Below are 22,084 nucleotides of genomic sequence, written 5' to 3'. Positions count from 1 at the left end.
ACCTCTGCATGGATAGAAGTCAGGTTTTAACTGGAAAGAGGTTGAAGGTCCATGTTTGTTGCGATTCATTACATTAAATGGAATTGCGGAGGGATCCTGAGTATTACTCCCTCCACAGACACGCACACACCCCTCTTTCCTTATTTCTTTCTTCTTTTACTACCACCCGCTCTTTGTTTATGTTGTAATGTACATATATTTCCGTGGAGGTATTATAATAGGCGCTCTGCGTGCTGATTGGCGCGCAGGTTGCAGAGTGAACGCCCTGCAGATTATGTCAGATTGCGTGCAGAAACCAAACCAGCCCAGCCTTTGAACTTCACCGCTTTTGGCTCGTATTCACGCTCTTCCGCTCATTTCCAACCAGGTGCCTGCCGACAGACCTCAGAGAGAGAGAGAGGAAGAGTGTGTCGCAGGGAAAAAAATAACACTTTTTACGACTCCTGCAAGCTGACTGCGGAACATTGCTTTCACCTTTGTGGATTTCTTTACGTGTGTGCATCTTACATGTATTTTTTCTGTGTATTGCCTGCTGCAGGTCTGAAAGAGACTTGTATCCGGACTTGAACGAAGGCGCATCAGTGTTTTAACTCTGGAAGAAGCAACACGGCCGCTGGATTTTTATTTTATTCTCTTTTATTTGTGCCCTTTTCCACACTCAGAACATCCCAGACGGGGCATGACTGGTATCTGGCATCGACACAGGTGAATAGTTTCCCTTGCTTGCGATAAGAACTTTTCCTCGTCATTAACATTGGGGATAAAAAGTACACTTTTTAAAGATGTCAAAGCCTGCTGACCACATCAAGAGACCCATGAACGCGTTCATGGTTTGGTCCCGGGGCCAGAGGAGAAAAATGGCCCAGGAGAACCCCAAAATGCACAACTCTGAGATCAGCAAGAGACTGGGCGCCGAGTGGAAGCTGCTGTCCGAGTCCGAGAAGAGACCGTACATCGACGAGGCTAAGCGGCTGCGCGCCCAGCACATGAAGGAGCACCCCGACTACAAGTACCGGCCCCGGCGCAAGCCCAAGAACCTGCTGAAGAAGGACAGGTACGTTTTCCCGCTGCCTTACCTCGGGGACACCGATCACTTGAAGGGACTCCCGATGTCCGCCGAGTCCCTGCTGTGCCACTCGGAGAAAGCCCGAGCCTTCCTGCCGCCGACCTCCCCGTACTCCTTCCTCGACCCGAGCCAATTCACCTCCAGCGCCCTCCAGAAGATGACGGAGATGCCCCACGGGCTGAGCGCTAGCTCTTTGCCGTATTCCTCTTTGGGATACCAGAACGGAGCGTTCGGCACCCTTGGGTGTCCCAGCCAGCACACCCACACCCACCCATCGCCCACTAACCCGGGCTACGTGGTCCCGTGTAACTGCACGGCCTGGTCCACGTCCAGTTTACAGCCCCCGGTGGCCTACATACTTTTTCCAGGTATGACCAAGACTGGGCTAGACCCATATTCATCCGCACACGCCACTGCCATGTAACCCCCAAGACTCTTTATTTCTTTTCTATTCACTTGAATACTGAAATCAATGCATGTAAATATATTATGGACAGCGCGCCCATTCAAAGGCATGAACAGTATTAACTGCCTTGGACTTGTTATGGCAAAAAAGAGAAAAACCCTAACTTTTCCAGAAACCGAACAAGTTCCTGAGCTGAGCAGAAGAGCTGCTGCAGAGGACCCTGGGAACTGTAAGAAATGTAAATGTTATAACGTGTATGGCAACCAGAAAAAGGGAGGCCTTTAACTTTATTTATTGTACATTTCAATGCTGATATGCTGATTTGTGTTGATTATTGATAGGGAACTCTTTTATTTTGGAACATTTGGCTTGCACAATTAGCATTCTTATTTCCTGTATAGGCCTAACTATAGTCTGAGTTTTTGGCACTCGTAATTGTATGATGTTCTGGATTATAGGGTCAAAATCAGGACCTATAGGCTGGATTATATACGGGTCATATTGTTTATATTTATCAAAAACTGGCACATTAAACTAGACGGTCTATTTAAGATGACAAAAAGAAAAAACATCCAAATGTTTTATTTTGCATTTTTCCTGTGGTTCAGTGCTGATAGTCACTCGCGTCATTTTTTGTTTTGTTTTCGTTTTTTAATCAGGATAACTTATATTTGAATTCAAGGAGTTAAATGTGTATTATGATCGAAGATGGTAATTTAAAACCTGTCATGTTATGGAAAGGATAATGTATCTTGAAGGTTGATACCTCCTGCTCTTTGTTCAATTGCTGAGCAAAGGCGTTTCGAAATAAAGACAATCTGTCTTCAACGCTATCAATGTCCTGTATTTGTAGCGTATTGTTGGTACTTGAGATGACAGAGATAGTGGAATGCTGTGCTGCGGGGAAGGACACTTGGCAAGGCCTCATTAAATAGCATTTAAATGAGTAAAAAAATACAATGTTAGTTTTTAAACGCTTGGAATTAAAACAATAGATTTATCATAAAAATAGAGTCAGAAATAAATAAAAACAATTCCTAGATTGTTTATTACATTTCAAATGGAAGACCCGCCTTGACCCTAACTAATCATAGTCTAAAGACGGAACAATAACATCAAAATCAATTGTCTTTTTTTCCAAAATCGATCTTCTTCTTGTTTCTGTTTAAGCTGCAGACTCCTTCAGCTTTCTTCCCTCCGTCTGGCTGCAGCTGTGTAGATGATGGAACAGGTTTGAGGCAGGAAGGTGTTTCTGTGACTCAGATGAACCGGCTGTTTGAAGTTTGACGGTTCCGCGGAGGCCTCCCTGAGGGATCCCGCCCGTCCGACCTGTCTGACTGCTTAATCACTTCTCTTAATTATAGCTTTAACTAATGGAACAAACTCAATGATGGGATTTGTCCCTTCCCTTTTGTAGCGTGCTGGCTTGCTCCCACTACACTGCGGTTTAAATGTCTCTGTTTACTGTTTAAAAAAGAAAAAGGTGCTGCAGCCAAAAGCCCGCTAAAGCCTTTTATCCCCAAGTCATTCACACGAGTTAAAACCTGTTTAAACTTGTGAGTGATATCGGTCTGACTCCCATTAAGACACTACTGCATGGAAAAAGCTTACAGTATGAATTATACAAGCATTTACAGATTTTAAATGTATTTTTCTGTCAATGCAGATCAGGATTTGCGCACCGCGGTGTATCCTCATATTAAACGAATGTGTAGTATTAATTAAAAATGTCATTCCACATCCAAATTGTTTACTTATCTGCCAGGAACATATGCTGGAGAAGTTCATATGCAGGATTCTGCACTATTGCCCAAGGTGCAATTCAATCCTGGGGAGGAAGAAGGGGGAGAGATTTTTATGACAGACTTAGTCCTTATCTACGGCTGTAAATTAGGGTGACACTTCATTGAACCGAATGTGAAGTTTTACATCAAACCCCTAAAGCATCCTAATTCAACTTTGAAATTAGACAATTATAATTACTTTGAGGAGCAGCAGCAGACCGATATATATTTTTCCCGCAAAGAAAATGAGGCGAATAACCTTGTTCTTGTTTTAAATCACTTTATATGTTTTACATTTTAAAAGAAAGTTTTGCCGCGTGCACTCAATACCTGTAATTATCCAACTTAGTCACGGAAATTGACTGTGGTTACTTACATCGCCCTGGAATAAATAACCCTAACGATAAACGCGCATGTGAGAGGTATAATGGGAGGGAAATTATGATTTGAAATTATAGGGAGGCTTTTAAATCTCTCTTTAACTCTTCCTCCCCCCTTGACGTTTTTATTGGAGCACAACAGAGGAGAATTCAATCTGCCTTATCTCTCCGGGACTCCTTTCAGCGCCAGATCAGAGAGAAAGGAGAGGATAATTGTTCTTTATTTTATTTAATTCAGGTCATTTATATGCTTCATTTGGTGATAAAAGTCAACGAGGAGGGGGACATCACGCGCCTTTTACCTTCTCTGCACAACACTTCAAGTCCACAAAATATTAAATAGATGAAATAAAAATAGCGGAAAGAGGAGGAGGAGGGGGGCAGGACATTTTTAATTAAAAGCCATGGGTCATTTACATTATTGTCTTTTCATTTTACCCTGAAATCATCTTCAGTAAATGGACTTTGATAAGTAGCTGTTGAGAATGTGATTTTGTATTTAGGCGTACTAATGTCCTAAATGAAAAGGAGGAGAAAGTGCCCTCGAGGAGAGGTTGGAGAAAAACACCATTGATGATCCTGATGATGGTGTTGGAAGAGAGATGATTATAAGGCACACAGGCGAGCTTATCATGCGTTTGTGTCAACGCGAGGTTTGACACAAATATATATTGAGAAATTATTTTGGGGAGGGATAAAAACTGATCTAATTTCAGCATATTAAATATTGTCTCGGAAAGACCAAAAATCATCACTGGCTAAATCCTTAGTCTATCTGAAATTGAATCTGGGATAGCATTCTGACGGGAGGAAAAGTAAAACCGTGCAGTTGTTGTTTGAAGGCGCGGGGGCTTGAATTTGGGTCCCTGAATTCTCATCTGAAAGAAATGAAATGGTGAACGAGCTGATAAAGAAGAGAGGAGCGCGAGCTGAGAGAAAAGGAATCATGCCACGGTGCGTTTAATGTGCGCTGCCAGTCGGAAAAGTGATTTACACCGAGACTTTATTCCCCTGACACATATAAGAAAGACTCTGCTTTATTTATCGGACACGCACACGCTCATGCATGCACGCGCGGTCCTCTATACGGTCAACCCTCTGGAGTTCATCGCATGCAGATATTAAAGCAGAGAATACAACATGCAACACTCAGAGCAGAGCTGTGTGTGCAGCGGACGGAGAGCTATGTTCAGTCTAATGCAAATGACTTTGTTTTATTTGCTAATCAACCGATTCTTGCACGTGTGCTTCCCTGCACATGTTCAGGCCTTGCAGCTCCAGTCTGGTGTTTGGTGCCGCTCTCAAACAACACATGCTATAGTTCCCTTTTTTACAGATCTAATGCTACAATATTTTAATCATTTTATTTATTTGACAATTAAATAAGTATTTGTAATCATTTTCTGATCATTATTTATTTAATAAATTATCTAAGCAACTTTAAGTAATCGACTTTTTGTAAAATCTGCATATTCAGACATCATCAGGCTCTAGTCATTATGGATCAAATGAATGTTGTCCCCTTACTCACATTGTTACAGAAAGTCTTTATTTGGAAATACTCTCTCATTGAAGACAATGGGAGAGTATTTCCAAATAAAGACTTTCTGTTTATTGTCACTCACTCATGTCACATGTTTGGTTCAATTTGAAGTCACATGACTCACACATTCCCAAGAATCCTGAGCAGAAACATCCTCTTCTGAACGCCCCAAATCTCTCTTATGAACCTTCAGAATCAAGATGCTAAATGTCACTTTCAGTTCAACCAAAGGACTCATTTCAATAGTTTTCAAAGACACAAAGCAATAAACTTATCTCGTAAATGAAATACATGCCTGAAAAAAAACGTTTTAACAGCCGTAACAGTTTAATTCTTATTTTTTCCCTTGCGACCCTTCCGATTTATCTTGTGACTCCTTAGGGGTCTCGACCCCCAGTATGGGAACCACTCTACATATCCCAAATGCCTTATACATTTAAAGGCAAGGTGAACACAGTATTCCCATGCATCCTGCCTCAAACACAGTACTTATTTTTAAATGTTTGGACATATTTCAGTCTCAGAAGCTGCTTGTGACTTTTACATTTCTTCATGCATATGTATTATTATATTATGCATGTCCTGCCTGCTCAGACACCTCCCATACATTACAAATGCCTGTCATCATTTACAGAATGCATCGGCGTGTGAGACCCACAGTTTGTGTGTGTGTTAATGTGTGTGTGTTAAACTCTTGAGTTATTGTTCTCGGTCTTTGTTGCTCATGCACTCTCTGAATATCCATGCAGTATAAACTTTCCATACATCAAATCCTGCGGACGAAGGAGTTTTGCGTTTTCTGATTTTTCAGGATGCCTTCATAGGCATCAAGTTTTATTTCTTTTTTCATACATGCATCTGCTGCATTTGTATGGCACAGATAAAAAAAAATCTAAATGCTGGGCATGGGTATATGAGGTGTCAGAAAGTTACTCAGTGATTCTTCAAACTGACTGATTGTCTTAGGTGAATTATATAACTCTTATTAAAGTCTTGTTGGTGTACAGTATTTGATGTGATATTAAAAAAAACTGCAGACCTGCACTTATTGATTAACATTTTGATTCCATATTATTTCAATGGGTTTATGACAATAAGACGTTTATACTAAGTCAGAGGAGCACAAATCTCGAAGGAAGTTTCAGAAGGTCAACATCATAGAGATAAAACTTCACATGACCACCCACTATTTCATTATGCTTTGATAAACAACGTTTTCTTTCCTAAGAAAATGTGTTACATTGATTTATTTTCTTTATATGATATATGTAGGATCCTTTTGAATATAAATGTAGGTGATCCTCTGATGAAGATAGTTATCCCATAGCTGTACAATGCTAATCATCTGTAAGTGTCTCTGTACAGAATGAGCTCACAGGTAATGTCTTAACGATCTCTTCAACATGTTTACAAAAGACCTCTAAATGATGTCTCATACCAGAGGACACTTCCTGCTTACAATCGAGTGCACGAGGGTGAATGCTGAGTACAAAGATGAGTATGATCAGATTGCACCATTTGTGTCCATAGTGGCTGATGTAAAGCTCACCCTAATTCCACTTGTATGAAACCCACTGTGCACGGCCACAGTTAGCATTGAGGTCACAGAGGTCATGGCCCTGCTAATATTCGTGTTTATTGGATACTGGATTTAAAAACTGAAAAGGAATTTACATTCCATGATTGAACTACTCATGCTCATTGTCAAGTTTTGGAGGCAATTTCTATAAATAAATGCTAAAACGGTAACGAAATAAACTTTCCCAATGGACCAAAACAGCCAATACAGCGATATGTGGGGAAGGTTATAACCAACCCTGCAGGTTAGAGTTCCTGACAGTGGCGCTTAAAAAGACAGGAACCACCAACAACAGCCAGTTAGTTCTCATTTAGTCGCCAATGATTGTGAAAGAGAGACAGATATAAAAATCGGTAGCTGTAACATGCTCCTCTCAGATGTGCACTAACCTGCTTTCTGGTGCTTGTGACTTCATCGTGACACAACGGGGAAAAAACAAGGACATCTCGTCTACTGGCAATGGGAAAGGATCCTTTCGCCTATTTTTGTCTGGTTGTCCTACATTCAATACAAAAATAATAAAATAGGGTAAAACAGGGTAGAGTGAAAGTAAGAGATTTAGTGCTGGCCGCCCACACAAAGGACAGCATCTGAACGTTCTGATGAATAAATAAAATGTGAAAAGGTGTGATCTGTTTTTACCAGAGTTAAATAGGTGGGTGTTATTATGCTCGGGTCTGAACTCATATTTCAAGGATCTTGTATACACTGAAATAACTGAAACGTTGACTTTAATTTCATTTATTATGTCAACAGATTTCACATAACTAGGTTAAAGCTAAAATATTAGGTTGAACCTAATATATTTTATTAAAACTTAATATTATTGCTTTCAACTAACCTTATACAGTTATAATTAAAGTAAACATTTCCGTGTTTTCAGTGTGGATACATATGGTCATAACATAAAGGAGTACATGTTTGGCAAAACTTCAAAATGAGTCATATTTAAACTGACATCCAGTAATACAAGAAGACTGGAGGAAACACACCTTCTCACATCATGTTGTTTCATGAAGGGCGGATGCAGCAGCAGCAGCAGCACACACACACACACACACACACACACACACACACACACACACACACACACACACACACACACACACACACACACACACACACACACACACACACACACACACACACACACACTGGCTGACTTCAGGGTGAGGGCAGCACTGCAGTCCGCTGGAATCCCTGGGTAAAGAGGATGCTAATCGTAGCTTCTTGTGCCTGAGCATGTCTTCCTGGGCCAAATGAGATTAGAGTGAGTGGGATATGGCGGAGCGACGTGCGTGGGGTTCTGGAGGTGAAAGGTAAGGCACTTATCAGGAGGTTCCCCTCGGGGTCCTCCATGGCTGACTCAATCAAAACCCTGCACGCACTTCTCCCTGGATTAGACTAATCAGGAAGGAGCAGGGGATGTATGGACCACTTATCTGAAAAAAAACATTGGGCTCTCTTTCCCTTTGAAAATACCCTACAGAAGTGTTTGTTAATTTTATTTATTACAGGATGCTTGTCGATGTGGCAATCTTCCATAGAATCATTAAAAAGGGCTCTTCCACGCACTGTTTACATGCTGCAGAGATACAGGAGCCTTTGATGTTCCAAAGTTCCCCCCCCGTTCACTCATTGTCATTATTATTTATTATTTATATTTTTCCTTCATTTATTTTTCACCATTTGTGTTTCTGGTGCCACAACAGATCAGACTGATGGAAAGTAGTCGACGTAACAAAGGCCCTGAAAGGTAAATGAATATGTATTACAGACGACTTCAGAGCCAGACAGGCCGTTAGCAGTCAAAGCAATGGTGAGAAGATAACAGCAATTTTCACACTTATGATTACCTTCAAATTAATCTCCATTTCTGGAAGGGATGTGGGATAGTTGACTAGCATATCTTTAATTTCTCGATTAAAATAAGTTATTTAAGCAAAGTTTCAGCTACTTGTTTGACAAAATAATCCAAAAACAATTGTAGATTTGAATAGGAGACACACACAGAAGGGCAAATGGACAAAAGTCACAGGTAGGTGAAAGTCTCTTCAACACCTAAAACTGTTCTAGAAGGGACACGTTTTAATGTATCACTATATAGTTTACCTGTTTTTTGTACATGCAGCTTCTCACTACAACATCCCAAATGTGTATTTTAAAGATCTACAATGTAACTTTTGAATGCATAAATAACAAATTCCTACTTCTTAAAAGTTAAATTGTTGGGAAGAAAAACACTCTGGTGTTGAAATCAGTACTATACAGGTTTTTACTTTACTTTACACTGAAAAAACTGAAACGTTGATTTTAATCAATTTTATTTATTATTTAATAATTGTATTCATATTTAGTATTTATTATGTCAACATTTATGTCAATTATATTACATTTAAATAAGAAATATTAGGTTTAACTTAATATTATTGCTTTCAACCAACCTAATACAGTTATTTGAAGTCTGTTGACATAATACATTTAATTAAAACAAATTAAAAAAATCGGTGTAGCTGTACCTGCTCTGGTATGACTAGTAGCTAATAATGGATTAGCTAATGTTAGAAATATTTATATATATATATATATACAGGTTTTTGGAGTAACAGATGACATGTAGCGGGATTATGTTCAGGATACAAAAAAGGTAACTGTATTTATTTACAGTTACAAAAAAAGGACGTATTTTCCGAACTATAAGTCGCACCTGTGTATAAGTCGCTTTTATCAATAAACGTGTCGTTAAGAGAAAAAAAACATATATAAGTCGCTTTGATGTATAAATCGCATTTATCCACTGAAGTCTTCATCCTCTGTGTCGCTGTGAAACAGCGACACAGAGGATGAAGACTCTCCATTAGAATCAGCTCCGATCACACCTTTCTGAATCCCGACAGGACGGTGTCGGTCGTCACTGAAGCCCATGCTGTGTCCATCCATCCCACAACATCCTGGAAAAGTTACGTGACGCATCCTCCTAGTTGCCGTAACCTTTGTCTTCTTCGGTGTTACGGCAGTTTTCAGTTGTCACGATTACAACAGTGCCATCTATTGGCCGGAGTTTGAACGCAGTCAGACAACATTCAATATATAAATCGCTTCGGAGTATAAATCGCAGGACCAGCCAGACAGGTAAAAAAAACGCGATTTATAGTCCGGAAAATACGGTAATCAGATTACTGTTACTGTTACTGTTACTGTTAGTTTCTGAACTAGTGGATCACTAACAGGATTACAGTTTTAGTAAAACCTAAAAAGATCATATAGTGTTTGTTAAGGATCAGATGTTATCTCTGTTCTGTAGGCTAATACTTTAAGTGTGAATCTATAGTCTACTGCCTGAATCTGCTTTATGGTTCATTTGTTTTGTTTTTAATTCAGCAGGTGAACCTATACGTTTATAAAATAGTGTGTGTGAGCCGAACTGTGTGTATTAAACTAAAACAGAGCATTTCTGTCAGCTCAGATTTTATTTCTGCTTTTTAAACTGTAGTATGTGCTCATGTGTTTCAGTGTTGGTGTGTAGGCTGCTGCCTGAATATGCTTCATGAAAGGCAGCTTTTCTCATCAATACAATCATTTCTGATCCTAAATATCTTGGTCTCTTCTTTTCTAAGGTCACATCATTCTGTTGTCTTACATAATACATTTAAGTAAAAATGTAAAAACATCTTATTAATATTTCTTTAGTCTTTCTTTAAATTGCATTTGATATTGAAGGATATCCAAAAGTAACAGAAAGTAATTATTTGTATATGGTGATACTCACATTAGGTTACTAGTTACCTTTTTTTTAAAGTAACTAGTAATTGCAACGGAAAACTAATTTAATGTTACCCTCTTAACCTTGTTTGTATATTTAAATATATACACATGTTTGTATGTATTGAACTGTTCATTAGCATTTGAATGAACATGTAGAAACTTGTGTTTGTCCTTGATTTCTTGGCTGTGGATGAATAGTTGTCCTGGCCTGATGGAACAAACAGAGCGGCCTTGAGAGCCTTACAGCGTGGTTTGTTTTGGAATTGGGAAATAATTTGCTTGCAATTTAGATCATTTTCAGGAAACCTTGTATGTGAGCAACACGGTAATCTTCTGCTTCGCTGTATTGATTTACCTTGGCTCTGGAACAAGAATCTGAATGAGAGCTGCCCCACCACTCTCCATTCAGTCTGCAGGATGATGTGCACTGTACCACATTGTTTTCGCCACAAAGCATTACAGTGTTGATTATGCCAACTAATTATGACATAAAATACTTGAGGAAGCGCAGAGCATCAGATGAATAAGATATCAGCCTTGTAAAGAGGTCTGATTCCTCGTATTACTGAATAATGTAACATTCACGTGCCTCCCAAACCTGACATGATACTGAGCTTCATTCAAAATGCTTGGGTTATTTCATTTTCAATTGTCACATTGTTCTTAGACCAGAACATCATATCATGTGTTGTACTAAATATTAATTCAAACGCTCTGTTGTGTTGCACTGTGCACTTGCTTTATTACTCAGTGAATGCCTTGTTTCCACTACATGAATCAAAGAATCTGACTACATCTTTTTTTTCTCTGATTCTAACTCGGTTAACAATGTCTTTAGTTATAGTATACTATAACCAAAACGCTGTACTTTGCAATGAAGCATCTAATATTGAAATCATATTTTGTATTCTATAAAATATGTCTGGTTATAGCAAATATGCTTTATTTTTAAATAAAGCAGACCTCATCCGGGCCGATCACTGACAAATCCAGTCCGTCACTTGCATTGGCGAGATGCATAATTGCAGCATGTTGTGTCAAAATGAGATCAGCAGTGACATAGATATGGTGTGTGACAAATGGATGAGCAAAAATATGCAGAGAACATGCCTGCCATGCATTTGAGAAATCAGTGTAATATACTGTGAACGCATGCAACCCCCAACAACCAAGCAAACAAAGATTGAAAAGCTATTAAATGTACTGACTATTATCTGTGGCAGCTGTCGCAGCACTTTCCAGAAACAGTGTTCTGGAACAGAAGGAGCAGTTTGCCCCTAAAGAGGCTTTGTACCCCCATGTCTCTCCTCCTTGTTTTGGAGACTACCTCAGTTTGGAGTGGCCCTCTAAAGAGAGGGCTTCAAGGAACAGACGTAAAATAACTGCAATTGACTGTGGAATCCCTAATGTAATAAAAATAGAATCTAAGCCCGCCTAAAAATACATGTTTATTTTTATTTTTGTGGCCTAATCTTTCAAAGCTCAAGGCCTGATTTCAACACACAGTTACAAAGCAAAGTTTCCTCCTATTAAAATAGTTGGTACATTTTACCAGGGTTTTTTAAATCAATCATCCGATTAATATAACACATGGAAACCTCGCACCCTGAGTCCTAGTTGATTCATTATTGTACTTATTGCTGATATTGGCAAAAGAGACATAACTGATTGAGTTTATGGCACTGGAAAGTGTCTGGCGCATTAGGGGCTAACGAATGTTTGACATTAGCAATAAGCTATTATAGCGCCAGGGACGTGCACAGACATTTTTGGGGGCGGGAGCTCAAGTGAGAAAAAGGGCACTTCCCATAATCATTTATTAAAACAAAAGGTCAAACAAAAAGCTGCTGAGGTCAGTGCAGAAAGCAGAACAGTGTGTATAATATATATTGCTCAATAATAAATGTAACAGGCCTACATTTCACACTTTATTTGTAGGCTTTAGGAGATATCTACAAATAAAGAGTAGGGTTAGGGAATCTATAGGTGTCTGTTGTAATTCAATTCAAAACCTTTATTTATCCAGGTAAAATCCCATTGAGATCAATGATCTCTTTTTCAAGGGAGACCTGCAGTAATGAATATGCCGCCAGCAAAGGGCGTTGTTGGACTAAGAGTAGGTGTGTGTGTGTTTGTGTGTTTTTGTGTGTGTGTGTGTGTGTGTGTGTGTGTGTGTGTGTGTGTGTGTGTGTGTGTGTGTGTGTGTGTGTGTGAGAGAGTTGATGTGCCAGGCAGACAGGCAGGTCTCAGTAGCTTATCTGACATATAATTGGTCAAAAAATGGTACATTCTCCGTTAGCCTATGAGCTCCCCATTTGAGCGAAGGACTATTCCTTCTCAATGTAGCATGACATTGGATATGCGCTGAAGTTGTCCTGGATTGGAATTTTTCCGATCATTCCCCTATGAGGAGTTCGCAGAAATGTCCTTAAAATGCATGAGAAACGCACATTCAGTCGGCATGCGTTACAGATTTCTTCTCTGTACCGATGCAGCACCCTCTCCAGAATGGCACTTAGACTATTTACATCATCTAGGGCAGTGGTTCTCAAAACATTTCTGTCAGGCCCCCCCTTTGGAGAAAAAAAAAAAAGTCGGGCCCCCCCAACACAAATAGTCAGGCTCAGTGGCGGCGCCAGAGATTTATTTTGGGGGTGCTGTGGGGTAGCTTGACGTTTCATAGAGGGTGCTCAAACATTTAGGGTTTCCCATTAATGCGCCGGGCGCTACAGAGGAATGTTCTACTGCAACACCACACACACACACAGTGCACCCACGACTATCACAATGAAGGCTCGATATCAGCTCACGGCATATAGGTGTAAGCAGGGGTAAAGTGCTATTTTTATAGGTGGTGTGTGGACCTCAAATAGGGGGGTCCGGGGGCAAGCTCCCCCGGGAAGATTTTTAAATATTGAAGTTAAAAGCATCAATCTGGTGCACTTTGAGAGCAAAATGAAGAGATCAATGGATACATCTCTCAACACCCATTTGAAACAGAACTGTAAACAGATTTACTTTTTCTTTATGGATATTTTACAAATCACTCCCCTTTTAAACTTTATTCATTTTTAAATGTCATATAGTATTTCATACCTGCTTTTAATTTATTCTCTTATTTTATATAATGATCATATAAACGTGTGCCTCGGAAATAATTGTTTACATTAATGGTGACCAAAACGTTTGAGACCCACTGAGATAACACTGACAGAGTCCTTTAGCTCACTGAGTCTCTCAGTCTCACAGGAGAGGACTCTCCTCCACTTTGTTGTTGAAAAAACTCCTTATATCCGTTAGCGTAGCTCGCTAGCACCAGAAGCTAACAACAACGATCTCCGGTACCGGTGCGCTCTCTCTCTCGCGCACACACACACAAAATGGCTCGTTCCACACACACACAGAGCCGAGCTTTAATGAAACACAGAGACCCAGACGTAATAGTACTGTATCATATTATTTTCGAATCAATAATTGTTCAAAATATGATTTTTATTTTTTTTTATTTCTCCTGGTCTCTTGCGCCCCCCCCCCCCCCCCCCCCCCCCGTCATGCCTCTGCGCCCCCCTGCGGGGGCGCGCCCCCCACTTTGAGAACCACTGATCTAGGGAAACACACCAGTACATCTTCCTTATACACTGAACAAAAATATAAATGCAACACTTTTGTTTTTGCTCCCATTTTTCACGAGGTGAACTCAAAGATCTAAAACATTTTCTATATACACAAAATAACCATTTCTCTCAAATATTGTTCACAAATCTGAAAAAATCTGTGATAGTGAGCACTTCTCCTTTGCCGAGATAATCCATCCCACCTCACAGGTGTGGCATATCAAGATGCTGATTAGACAGCATGATTATTGCACAGGTGTGCCTTAGGCTGGCCACAATAAAAGGCCACTCTAAAATGTTCAGTTTTATCACACAGCACAATGCCACAGATGTCGCAAGTTTTGAGGGAGCGTGCAATTGGCATGCTGACAGCAGGAATGTCCACCAGAGCTGTTGCCCGTGAATTGAATGTTCATTTCTCTACCATAAGCCGTCTCCAAAGGCGTTTCAGAGAATTTGGCAGTACATCCAACCGGCCTCACAACCGCAGACCACGTGTAACCACACCAGCCCAGGACCTCCACATCCAGCATGTTCACCTCCAAGATAGTCTGAGACCAGCCACTCGGACAGCTGCTGCAACAATCGATTTGCATAACCAAAGAATTTCTGCACAAACTGTCAGAAACCGTCTCAGGGAAGCTCATCTGCATGCTCGTCGTCCTCATCGGGGTCTCGACCTGACTCCGGTTCGTCGTCGTAACCGACTTGAGTGGGCAAATGCTCACATTCGATGGCGTCTGGCACGTTGGAGAGGTGTTCTCTTCACGGATGAATCCCGGTTTTCACTGTTCAGGGCAGATGGCAGACAGCGTGTGTGGCGTCGTGTGGGTGAGCGGTTTTCTGATGTCAATGTTGTGAATCGAGTGGCCCATGGTGGTGGTGGGGTTATGGTATGGGCAGGCGTATGTTATGGACGACGAACACAGGTGCATTTTATTGATGGCATTGTGAATGCACAGAGATACCGTGACGAGATCCTGAGGCCCATTGTTGTGCCATTCATCCACGACCATCACCTCATGTTGCAGCATGATAATGCACGGCCTCATGTTGAAAGGATCTGTACACAATTCCTGGAGATTGAAAACATCGCAGTTCTTGCATGGCCAGCATACTCACCGGACATGTCACCCATTCAGCATGTTTGGGATGCTCTGGATTGGCGTATACGACAGCGTGTTCCAGTTCCTGCCAATATCCAGCAACTTGGCACAGCCATTGAAGAGGAGTGGACCAACATTCCACAGGCCACAATCAAGGGGGCATTATGATATTTAAATTGTTATTACCCTCTTCAAAGAGACTTCCTTGTAGTTAATAAAAGTAATTAAACATTAGTTCACATGCCATACAATTTCAAAATAACATCCTTAGTTAACAACAACTTCATAGGGGCTTTTAAAGTTGTGTGAAGTAGTTAAGCATTACAAATACAAGATCAGGGGGTCATTAAGATCTTTTAAAATATTATTACCCTCTTCATAAAAGAGACTTCCTTATAGTTAGTAAACTAATTAAAAATTAGTTAACAGTTTCACACATCTTAAAAAGATCACATCCTTAGTTAACACAAATCATTTTAAAAACCCTAAATCTAATTTAGAGAGGAAGATAAAAGTGTTAGGTGACTTAGTGAGTGAAAATTAATGGCTTTTTATTTAGTTTGAGCGTATTTCTTTTTTAAACTAACACCACCCCCCTATCGGTCCCCGCCGGCGGGTACCCGTGTTTTTTTTTCTCACGACACTGTGTCTCAGGGGATCTTAATATTTAAGAACCTATTAATGTGTTATACCAGATTAACGGGAATAATCTCAGCTAACTGACGATGCAAACCATTTTTACCAAAACAAAACACAAGTATCATAAGAAGCATCTAAATTACCCCTGAGCTAAAAATGCTAACCTATTACTGCACCGATAATCACTCCTAGCTTCCTTATTACTTATCCTAGGTGCACATCCAACACATCGTTTATGATCGCAAGGAGACACAGAATCTAACGGTGCCCACCTCAACACTGAAAGATAGCCCACAACGCTAACATGGCTTACCTTCATCTTTGTCTGGTCTAAACTGGTCTTCAATGGCATTAAAACGATAAAAAACGATGGTGTAGTTAATCATAGGTTAATCCAATGTGAAATCCCCTTTGAAATGTTCTGATAATCCATAAGCAATAAAACAGCTTTTCCGTTGCTTGATATCAGAGCAGCAATATTTCTCCCCTCTCCTGCAAGCTAGAATGCGCAGAGACAACACACTCTCACTCCCTAAGCGTCCAATAACGACGTTTGGTCAGTGTCCGTGGCGTCCAGTTGTGACGCTCCTAGGCTCCTTCAGCGTCATAAAGGGACGCAAATAGCGTTCAACTGATTGCAATGTATTCCCATCTGCGGCGGGATTTGACGCTCATGGAAGCACGGCATTCGTTTGTGTCGGCTGCCCTTAAAGGCAATGTGAGCGTCCATTCCCATTGGATAACGGAGAATTGTACACCCGGAAGTAAGTATTCCTCTTACTGTCGATTGATTTTACAGTGATATCTGCACTACTCATCGACTAAAAAACACCAGATTATCCTTGTTAATTACACAACATTGATTGGTTTAAATTGTGTGCAATGCTTTTGTATTTTTCTCCTTCGATTCGGAGAAACAAATATTTGTTCTGAGTAAAGGATGGCAGAAGACACTACACTACCCAGAATCCCCAGCTATCGTTTGGACTACACCATGTGCTCTGTTTGACAAACCCCGTGATAGTCCTCAAGCTCTGTGATTGGTGAGTGTGCTCCGAGGGTTACGCCGATTCTCGAACAGCACTTGAAATGGGATGGAATCACGGCAGACTGTCCAAAACTGGATTTGAACGGGTCCACCGCGTCCCCCCCCCCCCCCCACCCCGTCCCCAGAACTACACATGCTGGCTATTCTGTTTCGCAACATGCTCTCTATCTATGGCACGTCTCTACTGGGAGTTGTAGTTTTAAAAGACGTTTTCGTATTTCCCATAATAAGAAGTTGCCAGTATTAAACTGTGTACATCCCTGGAGGTTTAGGGGATAGGAAACACTCACATTTAAAACATATAATTAATAAATGGGTGAAAATTGCTTGTGCCCATAATGGGCAGCATTAATATATATATATATACACACATGCCAGCTAAGGTCAGAAGAGCTTTATTTAACAGCTGGTCTTATGTTTTTGACCCCTCCTGTTGTTAATAGATAACATTACACTACATTAATTGATAAGCCTGAAACATGCACTTGTCAAGGTTCAGAGGCAAATTTTGCAAATATGGCAGTAGCCATCGATCAGCTTAAGATAAGATATAATTTATTGATCCCAGGTTGGAAACATTTGCGTTACATCAGCATGTGTTACAGTTGTACATTATGCAGTGGTGTTTATTTGTAAATCATTTAGTATAATCACACAAATTCTGTGTTTTATATTTAACAATTCTGTGTTCTTTATGTATTGATTGTTCAATACCTGACAAGGCCGGAGATGAAATATCTACATACATCTTATAAGAGTATAATACATGATGTATAATATCAGTTAAAATAAGTGCTTCAACATAGTTAACATTGCTGGAGGTATGCACAAATATTGATAGATGTCTTGTAATGCACTATTGAGGAACCTGCGACCCAAGTTTTTCATTCAATGCAGAACTACACCATAGTTGTGTAGGCCTATATGATATGTCAATAAACCTTAGAAAATCTTGAAATCTTGAAAGGGATGTGCAAAATAGTAATTATATACAGTCTTTAGTGAACTATTAGTAGAGAATAACGAGTAATGAATATACTTTATAGGGATCCTATTAATATCTAATAATAAAAATAATGAAATTCAATAACATGCTTTAACCACTAGGTGTCCCTTTATATCAGCTGTGCACCTTTATGGTGTAAATACAGCCTATCTACCAATTGGATCAAATATAAAAGTCAGCCGAATTAGTGTTGATACTGCAAGGAGACGTATTGTGTGAAAAGAAATGTAAGATGTTGTTTAATTGCTGATATATTTATGATCCACGTCACGTTTTCAGTTCCTCATGTTTGTCTAGAAGTCTTCTCATCAGGGAAAAAAATAGAGAACTACGGCAGATATGTAATATTTAATGCAGCCGAACCGTGTATTACAATGCCGTTATGTGATGACTTCCAAAGAGAAAATCAAGCACACTCGGAATAAAGTATTATTATTTTTTTTTTAAATGTTTTCGGTCTGTTTCCGGTATTTGTTAATGACGATGTGCTGTGAGATGTGAGACTGGAATTGTACAGGGGAAAATAACGTATCTTTAGATGCGGATTTTGTTAAACTAATATGTTTGCGCTGTGGACCAACACTATACATTGACGGGGAAGGGGGTAGAAATAAAGATAACACCATTAAACAGTTACACAACATAACAGAAATAATATCGATAGCAGCGTCCCTAGCAACCACCTTGGTAACAATGAAAACGTCGCGATTTCCTGAAGTAATCTTCGTAATAATTAGCAAACTAAAGATCATGTACATCCACTGCACACATAATCTGAAATAACAACTCATATTTCTCGCATCAAATGACATCAAAATGGCTGTTTTAATGGCCAAACTAACTTTAAAATAGGCATTTTCCACCCAGAATAAAACGAAGTTCGGCCATGTTTTATTTTTCTGCAGGGAGAAATTTGAAGATCACGTGACATAGACACCAGCCATTGGAATGAATGGTGAACAAAAACGGGTTTGTCAAACAGAGCACATGGTGTAGTCCAAACGATAGCTGGGGATTCTGGGTAGTGTAGTGTCTTCTGCCGTCCTTTACTCCGAAAAAATATTTGTTTCTCCGAATCGAAGGGGAAAAATACAAAAGCATTGCACACAATTTAAACCAATCAATGTTGTGTAATTAACAAGGATAATCTGGTGTTTTTTAGTCGATGAGTAGTGCAGATATCACTGTAAAATCAATCGACAGTAAGGGGAATACTTACTTCCGGGTGTACAATTCTCCGTTATCCAATGGGAATGGACGCTCACATTGCCTTTAAGGGCAGCCGACACAAACGAATGCCGTGCTTCCATGAGCGTCAAATCCCGCCGCAGATGGGAATACATTGCAATCAGTTGAACGCTATTTGCGTCCCTTTATGACGCTGAAGGAGCCTAGGAGCGTCACAACTGGACGCCACGGACACTGACCAAACGTCGTTATTGGACGCTTAGGGAGTGAGAGTGTGTTGGCAGAGAGGCCACCATTTTTTTTAACATGAGTGTGTGCGGGACGATTTTCCGGTACCCCACCACACTCTAATGTGGTTTCCTTGTGCATACAGTACAAAGGTTACCGCCTCATAGACAATACTGTTCTTTCATGGACAATAGACTGTTGTTCTTACAGTCAAAAATAAGTCAAACGTTTACAGCTTCGCCTTCATGGAAGACTTGAAGCTTCAGGCTGTTCTTGTTTGGAGTTGCACCAATGGTTCTTACACACCCTCTTTTTTTTTGATGGGGGTATCTTGTGTCACTGTATATTTGCACATACGATGTGTCCTCTGCATTTATTCCACAGCGTTTGGGGAGCAATAACGGGTTAAGAGTCTTGCTCTGGGACGCATTGCTGCCTGTTTTCTAAAATAAATTTGAATATTAAAATCATGTTTTCTGTCATTTTTAGTTTGATTTCATACATTTTGGGAAATATGGTAATTCAAGGTAATTTTGAACAAGCTAATAACAATCGTCTGCCAACAATACATGGTGTAGTGTGTGTTTACAAGTTTGGACCACTTCATTCAGTACAGTATTGATGTTGCACTTGTTAATGGTCTGTTAAGATGTAGACCTATACGCAGAAAACTCATTGGTGAAAAACATTCACTTTTTTAATGTGTTACAGTATGCTTAGAAAAGTTGAATATTTTAATGTAAGTTTTACATTTAGATTCCCATTTAGATGATGGTTGAATCAATATTGATTCCTAACACTGATTCAATATAAAATCAACTAAAATGTATATGTAGATTCCCATTTGGATGATGGTTGAATCAATGTTGATTCCTAACATTGATTCAATGTAAAATCAACCAAAAATGTGCATGTAGATTCCTATTTAGATGATGGTTGAATCAACATTGATTATATGTCAGTTATGGTTGAAAGTCCAACGTTTATTCAACATTAAAACAATTTGCGCTTTCTGTTTAATTTCAATGTCCGGGTTTCAACATGGATTCAATATTTCTGCCCAACGATATTTCAACATTGATTCACTCATATTTTGCTATCTGGGTATAATTTAGAGTTTTTTACCATGTTCAATCTGAATTTTCTTTAAAATAAAAAACATCTATATTGATTCTGACTTTTCTACATCCAACTCACAGGTTTATCATTACTTTGAGAAAAAAGATTATTAATTTAACCCTTTTAGAAGGGAAGATATGGTCATTTGTTCTGGGAATGTCATTTTCGAGCCTGAAACCTGAAAAACAGGCTTGGTGCCTAACAGGATAACAGCAAAATCAGGGGGTGACAGGAGGGGGGAGAGAAAGGCGGGTGAGGAAGGGGTGTGAGGGGGACGGGGGGAGACAGTCTCAAACATCTTGGCGCTGCCGACGGATGGCGGTAAGTTGTCACAGGCGTCTCGCTGATTAAACCCATATTGATGCGTCTCTTTGCCATTTTCTTTTTTGAAAGGTGACTTGATGAGTGGAAATGACTGGCTTTTTATCTAGTCTGCACGGATTTCTTTTTTACTTAACTCCAACCCCCACTATCTTCTGGCATCACAGCAAAAGGAAGGGGGTGTGACAGGAAGGGGGGAGAGGGGACGGGGTGTGAGGGGACGGGGTGCGAGACAGTCTCACCCACAACTTCAAAGAGACTGCCTTAATTAACACATAGATTGACATCAAAGGCTTATAACATGCCGGTGCGATATCACACCGGCATGTTATAACACCTCAATCCTCACATCAAAGGACAGACATCAAAGGCTAATTAGATTAGACAACAAAGGCTCTACTACAGGGGGGCATTAAAGGACAGACATCAATGGCTAATTCGATTAGACAACACAGGGCTCTACTACAGGGGGGCATATCACACCTATGTGTGATAACACCTCAACCCGCACATCAAAGGATATCACACCTACATGTGATAACACCTCGAACAAAGGGGTCATTAGCATATCAATTGGGGCGGGACCTAGGTCATTAGCATAAGTAGGGAGAGGTGTGACCTGTCACACCACCTGTCACTTGTTATGCATACTAATGTCATGGATAGGGCATGTGTACTACTACTTACCTATATCGCAGTAGCACTTCAATTGGTTTATTCTTTAAGTATTCCTGAATTCAAAATATTAGCAATATTTTTAAATGATGATTCATATGCAAAACACTTTGTTTGTTTTTTTAAGGTGTCCGAAAATGACAATAAACTAGAAAATGCATTTCCTGCAGAAAATGCCTGTGAATGCTGTAAACTGTGAACATTTGTGGCTGAATTTAGCTGAAAATGCAGAAAAAGCTGAATATGTTATTAGCTGAATGGTAGCTGCTTTTAGCTACAAAAATGCAGAAAAAGCTTAATATTTAAAAGAAAAGGTTTAAAAAAGGTGTAAACAACAACATGTATAGCCTTGATGTCCTGAAATATCTGAATAGTGTAATAGTTGAATGGTTTCTGCAGCTGAAAATAGGCTGAAGGAGTTAAATATCAGATGTAAGTAGTAGTGAATGAATGTGTATTAAGTAGTGCTGTCAAAATTATCGCGTTAACGGCGGTAATTTTTTTTTTTTATTAATTGCGTTAAAATATTTAAACCATTTAACGCATGTGCAGAATGGCCCGCCCCATACGTGCCACCAGTGGCAGCGCCAGGGTATGGCTGGGGTAGGCTACGCCCA

The 22,084-nt window shown here is 39.9% G+C and overlaps 1 protein-coding gene across 1 annotated transcript; it reads left to right on the top strand.

Annotated features, from left to right (window-relative positions):
* Positions 1–315: 315 nt before the first annotated feature.
* sox14 (SRY-box transcription factor 14) lies at positions 316–2,305 on the top strand. The gene has a single exon (XM_034235712.1). It carries the CDS (start codon positions 783–785, stop codon positions 1,488–1,490), a length of 708 nt encoding a protein of 235 aa, XP_034091603.1. The 5' UTR covers positions 316–782; the 3' UTR covers positions 1,491–2,305.
* Positions 2,306–22,084: the final 19,779 nt, after the last annotated feature.

The sequence above is a fragment of the Gymnodraco acuticeps genome, unplaced genomic scaffold, assembly GCF_902827175.1.
Source record: "Gymnodraco acuticeps unplaced genomic scaffold, fGymAcu1.1, whole genome shotgun sequence".
In the NCBI taxonomy this organism is placed as follows: Eukaryota; Metazoa; Chordata; class Actinopteri; order Perciformes; family Bathydraconidae; genus Gymnodraco; species Gymnodraco acuticeps.
Note: the sequence above shows the minus strand (reverse complement) of the source record. Positions and strands in the feature narration are given on the sequence as shown.

Coding starts and splice junctions, on each gene's coding strand:
- sox14 (XM_034235712.1), top strand. CDS start 783: ATGTCAAAGCCTGCTGACCACATCAAGAGACCCATGAACGCGTTCATG.